The 15,221-nt window shown below is 38.3% G+C and overlaps 2 protein-coding genes across 2 annotated transcripts in view; one reads left to right on the plus strand and one right to left on the minus strand.

The window, feature by feature from the left end:
* sgpp2 (sphingosine-1-phosphate phosphatase 2) overlaps positions 1-15,221 on the plus strand; it is a 146,331-nt gene that overhangs the window by 9,141 nt on the left and 121,969 nt on the right. The window lies entirely within an intron of this gene.
* On the minus strand, positions 128-5,602 carry LOC141377918 (uncharacterized). Its single transcript, XM_073924049.1, has 2 exons — positions 5,372-5,602; positions 128-3,498 (listed from the first exon to the last, which is right to left on the minus strand). The coding sequence occupies exon 2, from the start codon at positions 3,351-3,353 to the stop codon at positions 1,404-1,406; it is 1,950 nt and encodes a 649-aa protein (XP_073780150.1). The 5' UTR covers positions 3,354-3,498; positions 5,372-5,602; the 3' UTR covers positions 128-1,403.

The following is a 15,221-nucleotide window of genomic DNA, read 5'->3' on the forward strand; positions in this document are numbered from 1 at the left end:
TCAAGAATAAAAGAAATATTAACATTTTACTTAAACCCATACTTAATAAATCCAAAAAACCTGATCATTTGTTTAGTGGTCTCTTTTATATTTTTCCAAACAATTTTATTTTCTAACTTTTGTATGTCTGTCTGACAAATTAGTTTATTATATTTATTTAACCTTACATCAGAAAATGATTCTATATTAATTACCTCTTTTTTTATTTTTGCTATATGCTATTGTGGTGGCAATTTTTCTTTAAAGAGGCTTTCTCTGTGGTAAAGAAGACAACGTCTTACCCAAAATGTCTTTTCAAAGTTTTATTCGTTATAAAGAAGGTCACAATCATACAGCAACAACAGTTTCTGCAGAGTGAGACACTGAAACAGAGTGTGCTCTCCCTTTTTTCTGGTTTCTTCCCTTGTTCTGCTTACGAGTTTCCTTTACAGTTCCTCTCTTTTTATCATTCATTAATAACACAACACTAAAATCATTTTCTGTAAGTTTCTAAAATCACACTGCTCATAATCATGTAGTTAATCTTTTAACAGGTTTCTGCACACATCATATACACTAGAGATGTTTAAGCACTCTTCTTAATATAGTTTCCCCATTAAGATTTACTTTTCAAAACATCCCTCTTCCCTGTGAGCCGGGCTAAATGAACAATCACTGTTGTGTTCCTGACCGAAATCAGACCCTCTCACTCTCAGATGTTCAAATCACAGAAATTGCCTGTAAATTTTACATCATTATTATTTCATACACATAATAAATTCTAAAAAACATTTCTTCAAACAGTTACAAATCCCTAATACTCTACATCCTTAGTTCATCATTAATAACATTCATAAACATAGGAACACGTTGTTGTTACTGTACTCTTAAACATACATTTACAGTACACTCTTCTCTCGATTTTCATGTAAATGATCACTCGTTTAAGATTTACTACACAACATACCAACTCGTGCAGGCCCGTGCAGAGACCGTCCAAAGGGCATGTGCAGTATAAATTGCAGGGGGGGGGATGCAGATCTGCAGAGTGGATGCGCGCGTACTGAAGAGCGGTGTTATCGCGCGCCTACTGAAGGGCGAGACCGAAGGTGTGCCGCGTAGCGGGGGCACTTTTAATCATTTTGGAAGGGCACTTTCTATCCAAGACTAAAAAGGGCATGTGCACTGCACAGGTTGAGCCCTATGTGTGCACGTGCCTGAACTCGTGCGGTTTGCTGTTTTTTGTTTGGACAGACCCTAAATTCATATAAGCAAGCAAATAGTCATTTTAATTTTTAAAAGGTTAGGTTCATTAATATTTTCTCAATTAAGTAACAGCCGTCACCTAATTTTGCTCTCAATTTGTTTACGGTTTTTCCATATCCACATACCTGTCGCTATCATCAAAGTCATAATCGGAATCATCACTGGATGATTGAGGCTGGATTTAGTCTGCCCACTGACCATGATACGAATCTAAATATATATGGCAAACAGCATAATATCACTAGACTCACCCCCAGTATAGGTAACACTACAGTAAAAGCCCAGTAGATCCAGTTTTCCCACTTAAATGACAACCAGTCCAGCCATGAACTGCTAGCTTTTTCCGGCACTTTTACGGCCATTCTCATATGGGCTACGATGTCAGTAATATTTTGACTGTAATCAGGTAAGCTGAAGCAACAGGACACGCCCACTAATTTGCATAGCCCTCCCCGCTCTGCTGTTAGAATATCTAACGCCATTCGGTTTTGGATTACAGCATCCCTTATTTGTTTCATTTCATCACTAATCAATGTCAGAGCAGTTTCAGTGCTGTTCGCAATCGCCAAAACTGACCATGCCAGACCATTGATCTTGTTTATGCTTACGGCTGTGCCCCCTATCGGAAGCAACGACCACCCAATATTAGCCCCTACTGATGTCCAGGGATCATGTAACACATATCCGTTATACGTATTAGGCATTTCACCTGGTAAAATACTTCTCTTATGTCTTTTTCCTGTGTTTTCATTGGAACTTGGAAGATAAACAGAAGTACCCACATTCATCAAAGCAGGATAGCAACATCCAGACCACCACCCTGTTGGTAGTGAGTGAAATGCCCTATCTCCACACACCCATACTGCTGCTGGTGATGTGTCACTCAGACTGTCAAATGGACACTTAAAGTACCTTCTTACGCCTTTAACCACTGCCGTGCAGTTGTACGGTGGCTCATCTGATGTCTCTATCTTCAATCTGCAATCAGACCAACCCGTAGTTGCTGCATTCCTTCTTGAAGGATGACACACACACACATCTCCTCGTGTGCGCACAACTCGCAGAGGTGGTAACACTATTCCAGATCTTTTATTCATCTGTGATGCTTCACAGTTCAAACCAGACGTTGCTCTTGGAATTAGGCCATTGTCAATGTCCCTTCCGGCCTCCAAGATTTCCGTCATCTGAGGTGGTATCAGGCACTTGGTGTCGTTCCATGCTGTCACCAATAGAGGGGCTACTCTCCATGAGTGGGACATTTGCAGACACATCCAACAGCTTGTGTTGATCTTCAGCTCCCTCTTCTGCAACATAACCAAAGTGCATGCTTTGTTTCCTTGACATTGTGACATAGCTGCTTTCACTGGCCCATTTACTTCGTTTCCTCCATCTCCGCCATAGGGCCCCATCCAGGCTTTCTCTGTCTCTGTTGCTGGTTCAAACATCGGTCCCACAACCGCTTTGACTTGGTCTGGAGCTGGTTTCTTCACAACAACTTCGAAAGTCTCATACCAGTCAGTTCCCTGCACGTCAATGCCACAGTAATACGTGCCTGCGTCAGACATTTTGACTCTTTTTATCAAAACAGTCATTCCATCCTTGTTGTTTCCTCGGCTATTTATCTTCTTCACTTCAAATCGGTCATCTGTTCCATATATGACTGGGTTGCTGTAGGCCTTTACGTCCTTCCACTTGCACGAGTCTTTGCAAAAGTAGACTTCACTGTACTCAGCTTTGCTTGTGCCCTCATACTCTGGTCTAGCACAATAGGGACAGTTGTGCAGATATGGGTTACAGGAAAACTTTACCGTTGTCCCTTCAGTCACCGTCACCACTTTCTCTTCTTTGTTGTAGACCGGTACGGCGATCGTCACATTTAACGCTCTCTTTGCACGCAGTCTTGTGTAATGGTTAGCTTGTAGTAACGTCATTTCCATTTCTGTAAAGTTCCCAGTGCCGACATCAGGCTCTGCTCTATATTCGATTGCCAGAGCAAGGAAGATGACGTAACATAATGTCAATAATAGTAACATCAGCCACAGCGTGGTTTTTTTCAACCCACACATACCTGGCACTCGGAATGGATGCCAGCGAATCTTTTCGTCCATCTTGAGGGTTGTGGTTTTATGGTCAAGCACAGCTTATTCACCTCTCTTTTGGTCGCTTTCTCCTTCGTCTGTGTGTTGCTTGGTGTTGAACTCAGAAGTTACTGTCTCACACACACCTCTTGACTTTGTAATTGTTTCTCCACAACTGGGGGAAAAATGAAGAATTAAGTTAGGCAAAACAAGAAACCATTTCAGACCATGGATCTCAAAAATCTGTAACGTACACTGTAAAAATTGGCCGCGATTTCAACAGTAAAAAACTGTAAAAATGCTACAGTACAAATCCATAACCTGGTTAACGGTATGTTTCCTTAATATATTTGGCGAATAACCGTAAATTGACTTTCCCAGAATTCCCTGCATGGCACATCACTTTTTATGCATTTGGTTGACATTAATATGGATCTTTTTAGTTGTTTCCCCATCAGTTTTGTACATTAGAGATTTATGTTAGGTCTAATGTTGATAAACAATGTTTATTTCATGACTTTAATTTTATGCGTGTTACCATACTGGTGTTTAGTAGCTGTGTGAATGACACTGAGCACCTTCTATACGCTGATACTCTTTTCTGCTTGTGGGAAAAGTAAATTGTGATTAGCATTGGCTCATTTTGTAACTTGATCACCACCTTCTACATGTGGGTGAAACAAAAGATGTGTAGATGTTGATCATACAAAATACAGACATATTACCTCTATAAATTAATAAAATATGGTAATTTACCATAAAAATGAAAAATTACTTTTACGGTTTGTACCGTGTTTTTAACGGTAAAGTACTGGCAACCACAGCTGCTGTTTTTTTGCCGTAAATTTTACGGATTTATTTTTTACAGTGTATGTGTGAAATGGACTATATAAATTATCTGGACTCCAAAGGTTCAAAGTTGCCTTTAGAGTTCATTCTTAGCAATTCATATTACTAATCAAAACATTTTTATTGGAGTTATTGAAATGTACAAAATGTCTTCGAGGAAGATGAAATAAAAGAAAAAAATATCATTTTGATTCAATAATTTTTTACCCAAAAAATGTACCTGTGCACTTTAAGATTGGTTTTGTGATTAGAGTCTCATTTAATTAATTGTATAATATTTTAATGGCTTTAAAGTAAACACACACATTCCCCAGAGCAGAAAGCTATCTGATTCACTAGTGATGAAAGTGTCATTCTTACCCAAAATGTCTTTTCAAAGTTTTATTCTTCACAAAGAAGGTCACAATCATACAGCAACAACAGTGAGACACTGAAACAGAGCGTGCTCTCCCTTTTATCTGGTTTCTTCCCTTGTTCTGCTTACGAGGTCACTTCTAATTCAGCCATATCATACTGCGTTAGATGTTTCAGTCGTTCTGACCCATGCCCCCCATATATCAGACAGCCATAGCTCTGACCCATGCCCCTTACACATCATCTATCAGACAGCCGTTCATAGTAAAGCTTAGGATGAGGGACAAGGACAGGATAGTCACGCACAGGAATGTTAAGCTATATGGAAAAATGCATTCACATCTAAAAAATGACTATAAATGAATTTCCATTACACTACTTTTACTTTTTTTATACTTAAGTACAAATTTAAAGCTTCTTTTTTTGAAGCTGCACTTATACTCAAGTATATTTCATCATTCATTCATTTTCCTTTGGTTTTGTCCCTTTATTCATCAGGGGTCGCCACAGCGGAATGAACCACCAACTATTCCAATATATGTATTACACAGCACATGCCCTTCCAGCTGCAACCCATCACTGGGAAACTCCCATACACTCTCATTCACACACATACAGTACGGCCAATTTAGTTCATTCAATTCACCTATAGCGCATGTGTTTGAACTGTGGGGGAAACCAGAGCACCCGGAGGAAACCCACACCAACACATTTTCACTCAGTATCTGTACTTTCTCTTGAGTATCATTTCTGACTATTTTTACACCGCTAAAAATAAATTATTACCTCTAACACAAATAAAATGAAAAGCGGCATGTTCATATAAGATATGAGCATATACTGACCATTGATGCTGGTTCTGGGTAGATGTGAGTCTTCTTCAGAGGTAAGATGAAGATGCTGGTGATGGAGGTGGTATTTATGATGCTGGACTGCTGGCCGACCCTCTTCTTAAACATTAGGAAGATAAATTGAGTTCATTTACTCTCTTTCATGGGGGTCTTTTGGCAGGGCTTAAGCATCTCCTTATTTGAGCAAACTCCCTTTCCAAATGCCAAAAATCACAAACCCAGAATACTTTTGAGCAAACGTCAGGGCAAATATACTGGAAAAACTTATGGGTGAATGTTTTTGTCGTCATCGTGAGTGTACAGAAATAAAAACAGACCCTTTCATTTCCAATGATATTTTATGACTGACAAAGTGATGTTATCACATTAACAGTGTAGCTAGCTTAACTACATTTCTCAGTAGAGTGGCGGTAGCGTCGCTGAGGAGATGAGAGGTTTTCATTGACTGTGAGCTATATTTTGAGTTGTTTTGAACCTAATTAAGGACGAAATGTATGCTGTGTGTAGTTTTTCTGTAGTTGGTAACATATCGGAGACTGTAAGGGGCTGTATGTGTTCATATATGTTCATTTATTTATTTGTTTTATATAATTACAGACGTTACAGTAGGCTATTTGATCTGCAGTTATAATCAACTCATGTTTGTAGAAATGGTAGTAATAAACATTTATACAATTTGTATGTATGTATTGTATGTATGTATGTAGTATTTGTGTGTAAAGTGTCTGTTTTGTGAGAAGTGCTTTTCATATGATATGTGACTACTTGTGCAGCTTTATTGTAGACATTTTCTCGAACGAGCATGACGTCGACTGAAACTTTGTCATACACCACGCCCACCAAAAGGGTACCCTTGCTAGTGGAAACGCAAGCCTAATAAAGGTGACCCGTACCGACCCGAACCGTACCATACTGTACCAGTCAGTGGAAACGAGCCATTAGTGCTTTCTAAATGACCACATAAGCACTGAAAAATGTAGGGATTTGTGTGTAGAGTTTTGCAGTAATAGTTCACCAAATATAACTCATGTGCCAAATCAGTGTTTAAAGTATAGGGAAATGCTTGTGCTTTTTGAAAAATAGCATTATAGTTTTGACATTTTTAGTTCAAAAGGTTGATTATAGTGTTTTAGCAAATGGGAAAATGTGGTTTATTTATAAATGATGTGAAGTTTATTTATAAACTACTTTTGAGAGGACCGCGTGCTTATGATTGCTTGCGGCAAATCGACACCATAGACCTGCTCCTGGTAAGTAGTTATCTCTTAAGAGCAGTCACTATCTGTTCATTAACTACTACAGCAGGGGAGTTCTCGAGATCTACCTGAGCTCAAACTCCCCTCTCGCCTTCCAAACAGGAGGGAGCCCCGGGCTCGAGGATCTTATGAGCCCAGGGCTCTCTCCCGGGACAGCATGCCAAATTATTAGCTAAGTGTGAACTCTTAAAATAATATAATGTATAAGAAGTATTATACAGAATAGTAAGTCGGTAAAATAACAGGAAATGTTCTGACAGTTACCTTAATATACAACACCAACCCAGACAATTTTTCACTTAAAACTATTAAAAATGTCAATAAAAGAAACTTTTCAAGGTTCAAAGTTTTGTAAAAAAAAAAAAAAAAAAAGATCAAAGTCCCATAATGCAATTCAAAAGTTGTTCATAAACAAATTGGAAAAATAAAAATAAGAATCACATAATATAGAAAACTGCTAAATTATGGATTATTTTACAGTGCATGGCTTGTATATTAAAGGCAGTACTCTTGTGCACATATACGCTTGCATTTATGCTGTACTATATTTTTCTTTTCTCTTTTTACTGAATTGGCAATAAATCTATTTTTTTTAAATTGATTTTTATTTGAGTTATATAATTTTCTGTACTCTCTGTATATCTAATCATATCATGTTACACATATTAAATGAACTTCAGTTGCACCTGTATTGTCAACCTTGACAAAGGCAAGACAGATCTTGCTGGATCTTTGCCAGATCTGTCTGATAGTGTCTGCGCCAGACTTGGGCCACATAAAATCTTATGTTAAAGAGTGTCCAGATCTATAGAATGTATGCATCGGTGTCTATAGTGTGTGCTAGTTTTGGGCTTAAGAACCAGGTTTAGTGGGCCGGAACATAGGCAGATGTTTGTGGAGGAAATGGCTGCCTACCTATGTGTATTTGTGGTGTGTGTGTGTGTGTGTGTGTGTGTGTGTGTGTGTGTGTGTGTGTGTGTGTGTGTGTGTGTGTGTGTGTGTGTGTGTGTTTGTGTTTGTGTTTGTGTGTGGTCACTACCCACTGCTGTGTGTGTGTGTCATGTGAATGGATGAAATGCTGGGCACAAATTGTGAGTATGAGACACCAGACTGGGTCATGAGTCTAGAGTCTACTTTCTCCTTATGCAAACAGTGTTGTGCCGATCAAACATATCCAAGTTGGATGATAAAAACAAGCTTGCTTCACACGCCATTCAAGCACATGAAATAACTTTTTTAAGCCAACACTTACATTTGCTTTTGAGAAACACACCCATGACGTTTCCTGATCATGAAAGGTTTTTAAATTTATGAAGGAAATTCTACAGTGTTTGCCAAAACAACAGCAAACGAACAAACCCCAAAAAAGTTTCACGATACAGATTTCCTATGCTGGTGTAGGTGATTAACATTTACAAAGTGCTTGTGTAAACAGCACCACCTAATGGAATGCTAACATTTTGAGTAACTCCAAGCTATTTTTAGCTGCTAGAGCTCAATATTTAGCAATTTTTTTTTTTAAATGTTTGCTTACTGATCATCTTCATGCCGTATGTGTTGAGCTCTCATTCGCTGCCAGCTAAATATCTACAGGAGCCATAATTTGATGAATAGCTTGTTTGTACTGGAACTGTCCAAGAGGCTACCATTGCGTCACTTTTTGGAAAGAATACAGAAGAAACATTTTGGAGGGAGAAAACAGTAAACAGATATTTTATTTCCTTAATTGTCAGAAGCTTTGACATGAGCATGAAAAACATCGAATGTAAGATTTACTCTAGTAGTTTTAATGCTAAAAAGCATTAAGACAGTCCAACTATTTTAAACTATGCAATAAAATATAATGATTAATTTCACTGCCGCGGCATGGGCCGGTATAAGATTCTGATAGTATGATAACCTTGGATAAAAATATCATGGTTTTATGGTATCACAGAATTGTGATCACTGCTCTAAAATCTGTTCTTTTTTAATGTCTGGGTAAAAAAGTTTTTCCTCCTTTTTAAACACAGTACATTTTATTTTTTGAAAGATTTGTAATATTTTGGAGCAGTAAACATGTCAGACTAAATAATTCAACTGAATTATTGACTTCTGTCTTCATTTGTTTCAAAAACACAGATTTCTTTACAATTCACGACAGCATCTTTGGATATTTTTTGGAGATATTGTTGTCTTAAAAAACTAAAAAGTGTAAATAAAAATCTTACACATACCTTAGGAACAGTATTACATATTCTAAAACCTTGACTTTACCAAACCGCGGTATACCCTAAAAACGGTCATCGTCCCATGCCTATTCTCTTGTTGGTCCCCTCTTGTTTTCAGCCACACACTTGTATGTCTTAATGTTTTGTCGTGTTATTTTCACTTTTACTTTGTTTCATTCATTCATTTTCCTTCGGCTTAGTCTCTTATTCATCAGGGGTCGCCACAGTAGAATGAACCACCAACTGTTCCAGTATATGTTTTACTCAGGATGGCCTTCCAGCCACAACCCAGTACTGGAAACAACCATACACACTCATTCACACTCACACTCATACACTTCGGCGAGAACATGCAAAGCCCACACAGAAATGCCAACTGGCCCAATCAGGGCTCAAACCAGTGACCTTCTTGCTCTGAGGTGACAGTCCTAACCACTGAGCCTCCGTGCCGCCCACTTTGTTTCACTAGTTGTTTATCCATCATTTGATTGGATGTTGATTCTGCCTTTGGGGCATAAACCACCATTTACCAAGACAATTACGGAAGAATTACAATTAAGGAAGAAAGAGGCAGGACCCATTTAGAGTATCTTACATTTACTTATGACATTTACTTATCTTACATGTATCTTTACTACATGTAAGAAAGTTTTTTTTTGTTTGTTTGTTATAATATCTAGCTTTTGAGGATCTTTTGGTCTACTTTACTTGTTCAGGCAGGTCCTATGTAAGTGATTTCTTGTTTGGCTAAAAATACTGTAAATTCATTTTCCTTCAACTTAGTCCCTTATTTATCAGGGGTCACCACAGCGGAATGAAGTACCGTGCCACCCACTTTGTTTCACTAGTTGTTTATCCATCATTTAACTGAATGTTGATGTTGCTTTTGGGGCACAAACGACCAATTACCAAGATAATTACCAAGAGATATCAACACAAACACATTGAGGATTACCTAAAATGTGTTCCTTCCCAATGGTCCATGAACCCACATTGATCAATAACACATCCGAATCGCGAGTAGTTATACTGTGTTGAGTTTTTTTGTGGGTGTTTGGAGTTTACACCAGAAATGCGTGCAATCGCTTAAACTCACACTCATTCAAGGAGGAAAGAGGCAGGAGCTATTTAGAGTAAAGTAGTACACTCTCAGAAATAAAGGTACAAGAGCTGTCTCTGGGGCAGTACCTTTTCAAAAGGTACATATTTGTACCTAAAAAGTCCTTAATGGTACCTCAAAGGTACATATCAGTACCCAAGTGCACCTAAAATGTACCTTTGAGGTACCAACATAGACTCTTCAGGTACAAATATGTATCTTTTGAAAGGTACTGCCCCAGTGAGCTCCTGTACCTTTATGTCTGAGAGTGTACATAGGGATGGTTTTCTTTTGTTGTTTTGTTTTTCTTTTGGTATGATATCTGCTTTTTGAGGATCTTTTGGTCTACTTCACCGGGTCAGATGGGTCCTATTTCAGTGATTTCTTGATTGGCTGAAAAAAATGACTAAATTGTTACAACTAAATTGATCAATTTACCTCAAATTATAGTTTTGACTTGAGTGAAAACTGTTGGTTTAAAGTAAAAATACTTATTTTTCCTAGGGGGGTTGTTTTTTGTTTTAAGGCTAATTTAAGATTTTTTATTTTTAAAACAGTTTAGAATCAGGAACCATATTTTTTTTCCTAATATCAAAATTTACTTTAAATGAAATACACAGATAATTTCACTTTTTTTCAGTGCAAATAGTGAGATGTATAAAGTAGAAAGTATTATCGTCATTATTATTTTATTTATTTATTTTTAGAATGGAAAATATTATAGGATCCAATTACCAAAAAGAGGCTTAGCAGACTAAAATTGTATTAGTCACATTTTGTTTTTAATACACAGGATAGTGAAATTAATTATGCTTAAACAGAACATGCAAACTCTTTACCATTAATAATCAACCTCCGAGTGCAAGTTGTAGAATTAAGAACAACAATTAATGCATTTCACAAACTGTCAACTCTATTTGCCATTTTTAATCTTTACTGCAATTAAAGCATGAAACTCTTCAGCTAAATGAAACTTTGAGTAAAGCAGCTGTCAATCACGCATCTGCTGGTGCTGCTTCTGCTGGCGCTGCTTCTGCTGGTGCTGGTTCTGCTGGTGCTGGTTCTGCTGCTGCTGCTGCTGGTGCTGCTGTTGCTGGTGCCTGATTTGCTGAAGGCTGAACATTCTGTGGAACCTTACCCGGAGCATTCTGTGGAACATTCTGTGGAATCTTCTTGCTCCCTTTTAAACCACTGCCTTTCTTCTTGGACCTGGGAAACATAAACACTGATATTATAATATCGTGTGGATCTTTATGTTGGGTTTGTTAAATTTAAATACACTCATCAGATATTCGGTCAAATCAATCGCTCTCTAGAGTCTGTATTGTCCAGCCTCCTACACTATAAATAAGGCTGGGGCTGAAATCAGGGTGTGAATTACTTTACTTTTTTAATGATTAAATTTTTCACTATATTAATTTCGTAAGGAGCACGTGAAATGATTGATCAAAGCTGGTCTCTCATCTGCAATCATCGGTTAAACAGATTAATCCAAGCCTACATTGAATAGCCCATATTACCTTACTTCCTTATCTTCGTTTTTGAAGATTCCCCTTGTCCACCCCATTTCCTCCTTTGTCTCCTTTACCAGGGGGAGCTCTTCTTGAGAACTACCTGATCTCGAACTCTTCTAAATGCTAATTGACCAGACAGGAGCCCTGGGCTCAATTATCTCCGAGGTCAGGCATCTCTCCCAGGAGGACAGCTTGCCCAACCGGCTATTAGTCTCAAGCAATATCTAAGTGTGAGCTCTTGAATGTTAGTTTGTGTAATACATGCTTCAGTGTATTAAATTCAAGTATTTATTTAAACTACATCTAATTTATTAATAAAAGTCTGTGTTTTGAGGGATATTTAATGTATTCTGACCTGCAGTAACCTCTATTTTCAGAGCTTAATGTAGGTCAAACTATACAAATGCATTTAAAAATGAGCTGAAATACAGTTATTGAGATTTTTCTGGCACAACTTAATAGTTTTAGGTTCAATCCGCTAAAATTTGTTATCCTAATCAATTTGTGCTGGGACAACATGAATGAATTGTGTGGAAACCAGCATTTTTGACACTGTAAGAAAGAGACATGAGGCTTTAAGTTACTTTCCAGAACCTTTTCATTCACTTTTCCTTGCCGGTGGCATGACATTCCCATTCACACGCAGACTGCTGATTCACTGGTATCATTTAAACCACAACTCCTCTTTAGTGAACACTTGAGCACTTTATTATTAGCAATATTAAAAATCCCCTCCCCTTCCTCACTATCTGAGCACTAGTTCATTTATGATTAGTACTTCTAGTGTTTATTCACTCTTCTTGTTGAATCGCCGAATGCCTCCTCATTTCACGCTTGGACAAAATTATCTGCTAACTGTAACTTTAATCAGTCGTTATTAAATTTAATAATTGGCTGTTTAATAAATCTCTTCCCATCTTCCTTTTTCAGTTCATATTATACCAAGACATAATTCTGCTTGTTTCAGGGTACTTCTGTGGACCTTTAAAATGTTAAAAAGACATACTGATTCTTAGAGCCTCTAAAGATTCTGCCATCTACTGAAGAGATCACAAAATACACCAGGCAGGTCAGAAGAAGGATCTTCACTGGTACAGTCAAACCCTGAAGTGAACAAACACACAAGAATATAAACACGTGTTCGCTGAAAACACAAAGAACATCATGCTTGCTTGTTAAGAAATAAATAGAATTTGAGCTTTAATGTTTAGGTGAGCTTGAGCTTTTGAAATTAGCAGAGAACGTCAGTTGTTTTATTTACTCATTTAGGATCAGTCTTGGGTGCTGTCATGTTTACCAGCGAACAACCACCAGATGTCGCTGGCAAACACACACACTTAGAACTACACTTTTCCTGGACTACAACTTCATACATGCTCTTCGCCCACACACCTGCTTTCTCATTTAGCTTGATTTACATTCACACCTGAGGACTTTCAGAGACTGATTACACACAGTATTTAAGCCACACATTCACCCCTTCAGTTGGCCGAGTCTTCTGTAACGCCGGGGAGTAACACCACAACAGAAGGTAGGATCCAATATGCAGGTTTAATCTTTGTCAGGCAAGCAATGGTCAATACAGATATGAACAGGTATGTGCGGGCAAATCCAGAGTCGAAGTCAATAAACAGGCAATGGGTCGAAAGGCAGGCGGCAGACAAGGAAAACTAAATAAACAAGGCAAGGTTCAAAACACAGAGAAACAAGACCAGGAACGCGTTGTAATGTCACCTTACAGATAAACAAGACTCGGACTGAAGTCGGCCATCTTGTGAGCTGGAGGACTGGAGTCGGCCATCTTGTGTGCTGGAGGACTGGAGTCGGCCATCTTGTGTGCTGGAGGACTGGAGTCGGCCATCTTGTGTGCTGGAGGACTGGAGTCGGCCATCTTGTGAGCTGGAGGACTGGAGTCGGCCATCTTGTGAGCTAGAGCAGCCATCTTGCAAGCTGGAAGACTAGATGTGGCCATTTTCTGAGCTGGGTGTGTGGTGGTGGAATGAGCAGCAAGCCCCGTTGCCAGCGGGTCTTGCTGCTCATTCCACCACCACACACCCAGCTCAGAAAGTGGCCACATCTAGTCTTCCAGCTTGCAAGATGGCTGCTCTAGCTCACAAGATGGCCGACTCCAGTCCTCCAGCTCACAAGATGGCCGACTTCAGTCCGAGTCTTGTTTATCTGTAAGGTGACATTACAACGCGTTCCTGGTTTTGTTTCTCTGTGTTTTGAACCTTGCCTTGTTTATTTAGTTTTCCTTGTCTGCCGCCTGCCTTTCGACCCATTGCCTGTTTATTGACTTCGACTCTGGATTTGCCCGCACATACCTGTTCATATCTGTATTGACCATTGCTTGCCTGACAAAGATTAAACCTGCATATTGGATCCTACCTTCTGTTGTGGTGTTACTCCCCGGCGTTACAGAAGACTCGGCCAACTGAAGGGGTGAATGTGTGGCTTAAATACTGTGTGTAATCAGTCTCTGAAAGTCCTCAGGTGTGAATGTAAATCAAGCTAAATGAGAAAGCAGGTGTGTGGGCGAAGAGCATGTATGAAGTTGTAGTCCAGGAAAAGTGTAGTTCTAAGTGTGTGTGTTTGCCAGCGACATCTGGTGGTTGTTCGCTGGTAAACATGACAGATGCATTGACTTACAAAGTAACTACTGTGGTTAAACGACTAATTTAGCTATTTTTACTCATAATCTACTTGCCTTAACTGCTAATTTGAACAGTTCTTTATAAATTAAATTATTTTTTTTTTACAAATTTTATTTTGCAAAATAATGTGTGAAATTACGGGAGTTTTCCAGGAGAAACAACAAAACGGGAGGGTGACGGGAGATAGGTCTGAAATACAGGAGACTCCTGGGAAAAACGGGAGTGTTGGCAGGCATAAATATAATATAAATTCAGAGAACTAGTATTTTTCTTTTATATATGCAAACACACAAATAAATATCATTACATGTATCAAAACATGAACAAAACTTATTAAAATAAAGTATTTAAAATAAAGCTAAAAGGCCTGTGTTTGGCTTATATGTTAAAAGACATAAAACAGTTTAATTACTATTGTCTAAACCAGGAGTTCCCAAACATTTCAGCCCGTGACCCCCAAAATAACAGTCACTGGGGTGGTTATAAGTATCCGCTTGTTGAGTGTGAGGTCACACGAAGCGGCTTCCGGGTCCAAGTGCTTAATCAAACTGTATGGGGAGACTCGATAAATGGTAATAATAACCGTTTACAAAACGATCTAATACTTTCGAAAATCACTATTGCATTATATTTATCCATGCCTAATATTCGATGGCCAGAAAGTGAATTATTCTTTATAAATTTTTCAAATATTGATGTCTGTGTTGCAGCAAGTCCAGACACTGATGTGTACACCATTATTTTATATAAGAAATACTTTAATGTGTGATAGAACTAAAAAGGGATCTTGAAGGAATATTTTCTCAATTCAAATGAGTGGTACCCGGAAACAGTATTCTATACGTCACAGATACGTCACGACTTAACAAGCGGATAGAAACCTTGCATGCAATGGCACACACACACCAATAGGCCCAAGTCTATTCTTTGTTTAATTCTTAAATGTATGTGGTGTAAAGCCATAATTGATTAAAATGTAATATAGTGTTTATTTTGATGGATAAAGCAAGGACAATAATTGAAAACAGTTTAAAATGCACTAGGTTTACAAATAAATGTAAAATCTAAATATTGACTGTGGTAGCCTAAAATTAGGCTTTTTGGCCTTACC

The sequence above is a fragment of the Danio rerio genome, chromosome 15, assembly GCF_049306965.1.
Source record: "Danio rerio strain Tuebingen ecotype United States chromosome 15, GRCz12tu, whole genome shotgun sequence".
Taxonomy (NCBI): domain Eukaryota; kingdom Metazoa; phylum Chordata; class Actinopteri; order Cypriniformes; family Danionidae; genus Danio; species Danio rerio.